At 37.2% G+C, this 8496-nt stretch overlaps 1 protein-coding gene across 1 annotated transcript in view; it reads right to left on the bottom strand.

Annotated features, from left to right (window-relative positions):
* LOC117177385 (26S proteasome complex subunit SEM1) overlaps positions 1 to 8496 on the bottom strand; it is a 57167-nt gene that overhangs the window by 38720 nt on the left and 9951 nt on the right. The window contains exon 2 of the mRNA XM_033368036.1: positions 7080 to 7176. Coding sequence (XP_033223927.1) covers positions 7080 to 7176 — 97 coding nt within the window. The remainder of the gene's footprint in view (positions 1 to 7079; positions 7177 to 8496) is intronic.

Below are 8496 nucleotides of genomic sequence, written 5' to 3' on the forward strand. Positions count from 1 at the left end.
TGCTGGAAAATCCAGTGATAATATTATGGTACAGCGTTTCTCTCAGAAGATACAGAATTGGAATTTTCATCACCTAAAGCAAAATGGGCAAGAGGGAGCCGTCCACTAGTGACCCCTAAGCTTGCTGCGGCCTTTAATAAATGTAAAATCAGTGAAAAAATACGTGCAGAAAAGGCAAACGTAATTAAAGAACAATTCATGAACACGAAATTGGAACCTGCTCTCGTGCACTGGGATGATAAGTTACTGCCAGCGTTCACAGGTAAGGAAATCGTTGATCGATTTCCTGTGATTCTTTCGAATGGCGACGTTGAACAAGTTCTTGGAGTGCCTGTACTCCAATCTGGGACTGGAAAAGATCAGGCATCTGCTGTTTGTAAAATTCTTGTTGAGTGGGGTCTCCAAGATTGTGTTAAAGCATTAGTTTTCGATACAACAGCATCGAATATTGGAAATTATAGAGGTGCGTGCATTTTGATAGAAAATTTTTTAGAAAAAGATCTTTTGTACTTTGCTTGTAGACATCATATATACGAAATTATTCTTAGAAGCGTTTTCGAGGAAAAACTGGGTAAAACTGCAGGTCCGATTGTATTGATCTTTAAAAATTTTCAAAAAGCTTGGCCTGGAATAAATATTAATAATTTCCAATCAGAGATTGAAAACGAAAAGGTCAAAGGACACTTCAATAAAGGCGACGTATCTCGAATCCTTGATTTTGTTAAAAATACTTTAAAGGAACAGCAGCCTAGAGAAGATTATAGGGAATTTTTGGAATTAGTAATAATTTTCCTTGGCGAAGTACCACCTCGTGGAGTATTCTTCCGTATTCCGAGGGCTATCCATCATGCGAGGTGGATGGCAAAAGCTATTTATTGCTCAAAAATTTTTCTCTTTTGTCGTGAATTTGTATTAACTCTAGAAGAAAAGAATACGATCTGCTATATTTGTATTTTTATTGTTAGTGTGTACGTCGAAGCATGGTTTTGTGCGCTTTCTGCTGCCCAAGCACCTTATTTGGATTTCAGGGTTTGTCAATACTTTATGAATATCATGCTGTCGATCCCGGTATCTCTCGTGTTGCATTAAAAAAACTAAAGAATCATTTATGGCATTTAAGCTCTGAAACTGTCGCATTAGCTTTCTTTGATCCGAAATTGTCATCAGAATCGAAAATGAAAATGGTTAATGCTTTGAATTGCGAAACAGAATCATCAAATGAAAATTTTAAGCGAGTTCAAGTACAAATCGATGAAATCCCAGAAATTATTAACAATGAAATTGGGCAATTCGTTTCCGCCGACACTAAACGATTTTTCGAAAGATTTAACTTGTTGAATGATGAATTTCTTAGGACAGAGTCGTCGACGTGGCCAAAAATGAAGGTTTTGTTAAAGGACTTGAATTAGTAAATAATTCGAAAGTTGTAAATGATTCGGCCTAGAGAGGCGTTAAGCTTATGGAAGAGTATAATAAATTATTCACGAAAAACGAACAACAGAAACAGTATATGCATCAGATTTTGAGTGATTATCGCCGAAAGTTTTCAGGTTATAAAAAAGAGTCTTTGTCTCTGAGTCGAGATTTGTAATAAAAAATCGCACTTTTCTCGGAAACGGTCAGTCATAGGAGAAAAAGTTGTAGAAAAAAGTATGTGCACTTTTATAATATCTACAACTTTTGTATTAACCTTTTTTGTACATAATTAATATTTTACAAAATAAACAAATAAAAATGTTTTTTTCTATGGTTTCGTGATTCTCAAGGGCCGAGGGCCACCCTTTCCCTTAGTCCGATTAAGCTCAAATTTTATTCGAATTATTTCTACATAATATGGAAACAAATTAGGGAGTAGCGTGAAGAAAATTCAAACTCTGAAAATAAGAGCCACCCTAATATCCTATGTATTCAATTTCGACCAATTTTCCGCAGCGCCCCCTCTCTTCTCTGATTCTAATTCGTAACCTGGTTGGGTGACTTTGGGATGCTTTAATTAAAATTTTGACATACAAGAATCTGGAAGATCTTAAGGGAATTTTTATAATTATGCACAATTAAACATTTTGAAACATGTCAAAACCGGCACCTGCTAAAATCTCAACCAAAAAAAAAAAAAAAACATTAGGGAATTTCTATTTTTTTTAAATTTGGAATGAAATTGGGGGGATCGTTGCCCTCTAAAAAAAAGCGTTTTTGAGCCAACCCTAATTTACAATTATACATATCCCGGTAGTCAAAGATTTTTTGAGTAACAAAGGTTTCAAAATAAGTTATCCAACCTAGTTATAATATCGATTTTGTAAATTCAAAGCAATTATATGTCCAACAAATACTTCTTGCTGAAAGATTGTGGATAAATTCTTAAATTGCACCATGGTATATATATATATATAAATATATATAATTAAAAATTTGTCATAAGGACAACCGCAGGATTTCGCCGGGAGCGGGTGGTAATCTGGAAAATTGCACCCGCTCCAAGCGAAATCGCGGTCAAATTTAAGCCACAACTACGTCTCACGACCGTGAGATAGGTAGTTACAATCTGTAAAGGAATCAATACAACGATCCAGGAAAAGCCTCGTGCACCCTAAGAACGCGGAGCGACCCAAGGACTAACGCCTTCTGCATTTTTCCCGCAAGTGTTTTAACATATTCTTGACACGCAGGGATGCTTTTTAGGCCATTAGCAACTGAAAGCATGGCACCTCCAAGAGCGCCGATGATAAGCACGATTAGTTTAACAGAATATTCCGGGTATAATCGTTGCAACTCTATTATAAGGTCTCGATACCTCTCTTTCTTTTCATCCTCCTTGGTTATGATGTTTTTGTCAGCTGGTGCCGAAAATTCGATAACGAACATGATTCGCTTCTCGAAGTCAAGAAGAACCATGTCAGGCCTCGAGTGAGCAACAGAAACAATTGTCGAGAATATAAAGTTCCAGTATATGCGGCACTTCCCATTCTCGACAATTGACTCGAATTCCCTAGGACCATTTGGAGCAGCGATATTAAGGTAAATGCCGTAAGAGTGACAGAGACGGTAATAAAGAACTCTTAGTGCCGCATTGTGCCTTTGAATGTAGGTCGTTCCCGCGTGAGTTGGACAACTAGATAGTATGTGAGCTAAATGCTCGGGGTGTGCATGGCACGCCCTGCAGCTATCATCAGGAACGCCTTGGCTTAAAATGTGGCGACGGTATGTTAAGGTGGAAATGACACCGTCTTGACATGCAAAAATGAATCATTTTGCTCACCCCTAATACTGAAGTCAAGTCCGAGTGTTTCAGCAGCCTCCTCCGCTGTTTTGTACAGAAACGCTCCTTTTCCCACTTCTTCGTGATTCCTGACCATTTTAAGAAGAGGGTCTCTTCCATTTGCAACTCTATGTGCTGTACCCAGAATAATACTGTTGTGCAAACATTCAAGACTCAATATTCCGCGACCACCTTGACGGCGTGAGATGTGCAGTCGCGGAACGGAAGACTTAAGATGCATGCTTTTGTTTATGTGCATAACCTTTCTTGTCCCGATATCAAGGGATCTGAGCTCGTTCTTAGTCCATGGAACTACTCCAAATGAATAGAGTACTGCCGGGACGGCAATCATATTCGTTGCAGATACATTGTTCCTCGGCGACAGTTCGGAAGACAAAATCTGCGGGATGAGACGTTTGTATCTGATTCGGAGAGTATCCTTTATAGATGTCACATCCTTAATGCGGCTCTGTGGCACGCCCAGGTATGTATAAGTCTCACCAGCGCAAAGGTGACGTATAACGCTTCTATCGAGGAGCTCAGGATCTTCAGGGTTGCCATTAAGTTTTCCTCGCTTCAAATAAACCTTGGTGCATTTTACTAACCCAAATTCCATTCCTGTTACCTTAGTATATCGTTCGACAATCCCTGGAGCTAGACAATCCCAAGAACAGACTTTCGATCTGCAGGTTTGCCGCAAAAGTACTAGTCTGAAAGGCGAAGTGCTAAAGTTAGTATCAATAATGTGAGGCAAAAGAAGAGTGGGCTCATGGTGTCGCCCTGAAAGACGCCTCTCTGAGAGGTGACCTTGTTTGTTGTCACACGATTTTTTCAAGGTGAGATAGTAAATCTGGTTTTCCAAAGCGGCATCAATCTCTCTATGCACCTCACGATTTACAAATGAACCTTTAAGCTTTCAAAAAGACAAAAGCCTTTTTTTGAGCCTCGATGTTTATACATTTGTTGCCACACAGGTTCAATTGCCTGAACAATCCTATAATTTAGGATAGCTGTGAAATCTTATACAGTGTGTTCAGACAAGTGATTGGGCTGTAATTCTTCGGGTCAGCTAAGTTGCCCATTTTCGTCAGGAGTATTGTGCGCCCTTTCAACAACCACTCCGGAATCGGCTCTTACGACTTTAAATATGAGGTTAAAATACGGGCCAAATGCTGGTGGGTTGAAGGAAACTTCTTCCACCAGAAGGTTTTGATATAATCTGGTCCCGGTGCGGAATAGTTCTTGATCCTTCTTATTACTTTTTTCCCCTCCTCGGTAGTGATGGGTGGGCATTCTTCATCAGGTGTTAGTAGGGCATCACACAGCTCCTTGAAGCTATTGATGTTAGCTGAGTTTCGTCCAGTCTATACTGTATCTGTATTCTCTGAACAATATGCTGCCTGATGGTCAGTCGCTTTGAATTGTTAAGTGTGTGATAACAGGTCCGGAGTTCGCGCGCAAACTTTCGAACCCTGGCGATAACATTCTTGCCAGATATGATGTAGTCAATCATACACTGAATGCGGGACGCGTACTGTCTTGCCCAGCCTATCTTTATGGCAAGTTGATGCATTCGTCTTTTGGTCTTATGATCAGCTGTTGGTTTTGTTTTACGGTTCGCATCGGCCAAAGCTCTCGCTGCATTATACACACAATAATTGATAGCCCAGAGATCGGATTCACCGGCTTAAATAGCCCCTTTTTGGCTATAAATTCAGTTTGGAAAGTTACTTTTATTTAATTCAAAGTACAAAATGTGTGGAAATAATACAAAATTCAGAATCAATTCACTTTTTTTCGATATGACCACCTTCTGCCTTGAATATGGCCTTGAGACTGTCCAAAAACGAATCGCAAGCTACCCGGATGTGCCTTGCAGATATTTTGGGCCACTCGCGGACAATGGCTTTCTTCAGCGTCTCGAGACTGGTGTATCTTTTAGTTCGGACCTTGCTCTCCAAAATGGCCCAAAGAGAATAATCCATTGGATTCACGTCTGGCGAATTCGCAAGCGATTGTGTGGACGTTATGAAGTTCGGAACGTTGTTTTTCAGCCATTCTTGGAACACTCGAGCTTTGTGAGCCGATACCGAGTCCTGTTGAAATGTCCATGGTCCACTAGCGAAATTTTTGTACGCCCACGGCTTCAAAGCAACCTCCAGAATACTTTCCCGATAATATTTGGCATTTACCTTGACGCCAGGCTCGATGAAAACGATTGGAGATCGCCTATCTATGGTTACAGCGGCCAAAACCATTATCTGTTGTGGGTGCTGCCTCCTGGTGGCCAATCGATGACTCAAATTCTCGTATGAACGGTCGGTCAAGTAAACCCTATTGTTTTGAGAATTTACGAATTGCTCGATTGGAAAAATTTTCTCGACAGAAAACACAATGTTCGGAAATTATCCGCTTTTGGCCAAGCGAAGCAACTGCTTCGTTCTCTCAAGTCTAACTTGTTGCTGCTTCGGTGTGAGATCATGCGCCTTTTGGATTTTGTAAGGCTTAACCTTGAGATCATTTTTTAGTATGCGGCGGATGCTATGGTCGGATATTTTCAGTTCTTTTGCAATTTGATTGGCACTTCGTCGGGGATTTCGCTCAAGTTGCTTTTTCACTTTTCGAACCATATCACGTGACATTTCAGTCTTTTGATGACCACTTCCATCACGTTTTGCGATGCTACCAGTATTATTGTAACGAGTTATGATGCGATAAACAAAAACTTTATTCACTTTAAGGTGATTGAGCTCACGAACAATCGCTGGTTGAGATTTTCCAGCTAAATATAAAGCAATCACACTACTACATTTGAAATCCATCACTGATTTTTTTCGCGTACACTTTTAGCAAAATGCTTTGGTGTGCTTCTAAACAATACCCCGAACTGTCATTTAGCAAACTTTTAAACAGCTGATGCTCATGCGTCCGCTTCGCGAGCAATCTGAAGTTGGTTACACTTCGAGTGCCGGACCCTGTACATTTTTTGTCTGAATGGTAAACTATTTGTTTGCAATTGCAACTGTTTTTCTTAATATTGAATTAAATAAGAAATTAGACAACATATTTCATTCAAAAAAGTTTAAAAAACTGCACACTATCAAGATGAAAACGATCATGGCATGAATATATTGTAAATCCACATTAATATCTCAAGCTTTCATAATGGAATTCTTACGTCGCAATTGAATTCAGTTAGAGTTGATACTGTTCATGATTTTAAATTGCTTTAATATTCAACAGTTTTACATTTAGAGGGTTGCAAAATTTCAATAGCTTTTCTACCAAAACATGATTTTTCAATCCAAAAGGAAGAATTTTCTATTTTATACTTTGAAATTTTTTTTAGTTTTTTCCATGACATCTGCAGGACGACATGGGAAATAAGCTAAAAAAATTACACTACCACCATTGTAAAAAAGCTGAAGATCGTCGATGTACTATTGAAACGTTGTTGTTTCCATCATACTGTGAGACCTCACAGTTCATTTTTAATTAATAAATGGTCCAGTGATCAACGCCAATCTATACTTCATTACATCATCTATTATTTGAAATTCAGTTTTAAACTTTTTACGACCTAAAAAATTGCCTTTATCCATTTTTGATACATTAATGGTTACGAGTATGAGACCACCTTTGAGCGATGTGTAAAGATATCATCGTCGAAAAAATGGTATAATTTTCGGTCTGAGTGCCTAAAGGTAGAAATCCGTTGAAATTACACATGCATAAAACTGTTTTTTTTTCTTTAGTTGTAAATGTGATTGATGACTCCTGTATATTCAAAAACTTCCGTAATTCATCCGAAAAAACATACCTTAACTGCTGATTAAAATCGTCTTCGACGTCATCGTCGTCCCAATTATCCTCCCAGACACTAATATCTTCATTATCTTCATCTTTTGCAGTCCAATCTACAGTAAAGGAAAATTTATTACTATCTGAAAATGATTAATACGTGCAAAGCATTGAATTCAATAAATTTATATATAGAGCAGGCACATGAAAACTATTTTAACTCAGGTTCTGACCTAGCAGAATTTTTGCAGTTCACAAATTCTTATAAATTCAAGAATTTAAATATGCCGCGGTTAGTTTGGAAACTATATTTCTGCATTAAAATTGTTCATCCAATATTATTTCTAAATTTCATAAACAAATGCACAATTTTGGCATTTCAACTGTCCCAAAGAAAACTGTCAGAACAAAAATTCCCAGTAATTTCCCGGTTCGCAAACATTTTTCAGGGTCAATGATTACAGTTTTGTTATAAATTTTACACTTCCTAAATTAAAAGTTAAATTATTTTTATTTCAAATAGTTTTAAAATCCTCATAAACGCTTCAAATTTTTACTTCGAAATCTTGAAAAATCTACATGTTTCCAAAATATTTCCTTAAAATCTTCTAGATTCTTTTTTGACAATTTTGAAAATCTTTGAAAATCTTTCTAAATATTCTCTTGAAATTTATTTTTAAAAATAAATATTCCTTTTCAATTTTCCCAGGAATATTAAGAAAATGTTTTTGATTCTTTGATAGCCTTTTATAATTCTTAAAAAGTTTATACATTTTTTGTTCGAAATCTACAAAAATCTATATTTTGTGTTAAATTAGGCCATTTTAAAAGTTAGAAATTTGAAATTTTAAACTCATTCCGAACCGTCTAGTGAAATCTATTATTATTTAGTTGTTGAACCTTAACTTATAGTTCAATTTATAGTTCAAGACTTTTTTTCTAAAAATTAAATTCCCGGTCAAATAATAAATTCACTGTCATTTCCCGGTTTTTCCTGGTCTCATAAAATTCTCGGTCATTTCCCGGTCCAGCAGAAACCCTGCATTCCACATTCGGAAATATTTTTAAGGCAATTTTATTCGAGACAGTAATTTACAAAGAGAACAAAGTCAGTTTTTTCTCTTAACCCTTAAACGGCCAAAACACCACTACCGGTACACTGCTTTTCAACGGCCAATAACTAAGACTATTCGACACTAGAAAAAATTGAGACACATATATTTTTATTGCTTAAGATCTCCTCTTTCCGACGGTGCCAATGAAATTCCTCAAAAAATTTACTTATTATCCCAAAATGCAGTTTAAACAAAAAAAAAGTGATTTTTCGTACCTATTTTTTTTTGTGAACAATTTTCCAAAGCTTTTCGAGTCTGTAATTAACCTGGAATCTCACTAACGGGTGGAATAAATGTCTAAACTTTGAGAATCCATGGTTC

This window comes from Belonocnema kinseyi, chromosome 7 (genome assembly GCF_010883055.1).
Source record: "Belonocnema kinseyi isolate 2016_QV_RU_SX_M_011 chromosome 7, B_treatae_v1, whole genome shotgun sequence".
Taxonomy (NCBI): domain Eukaryota; kingdom Metazoa; phylum Arthropoda; class Insecta; order Hymenoptera; family Cynipidae; genus Belonocnema; species Belonocnema kinseyi.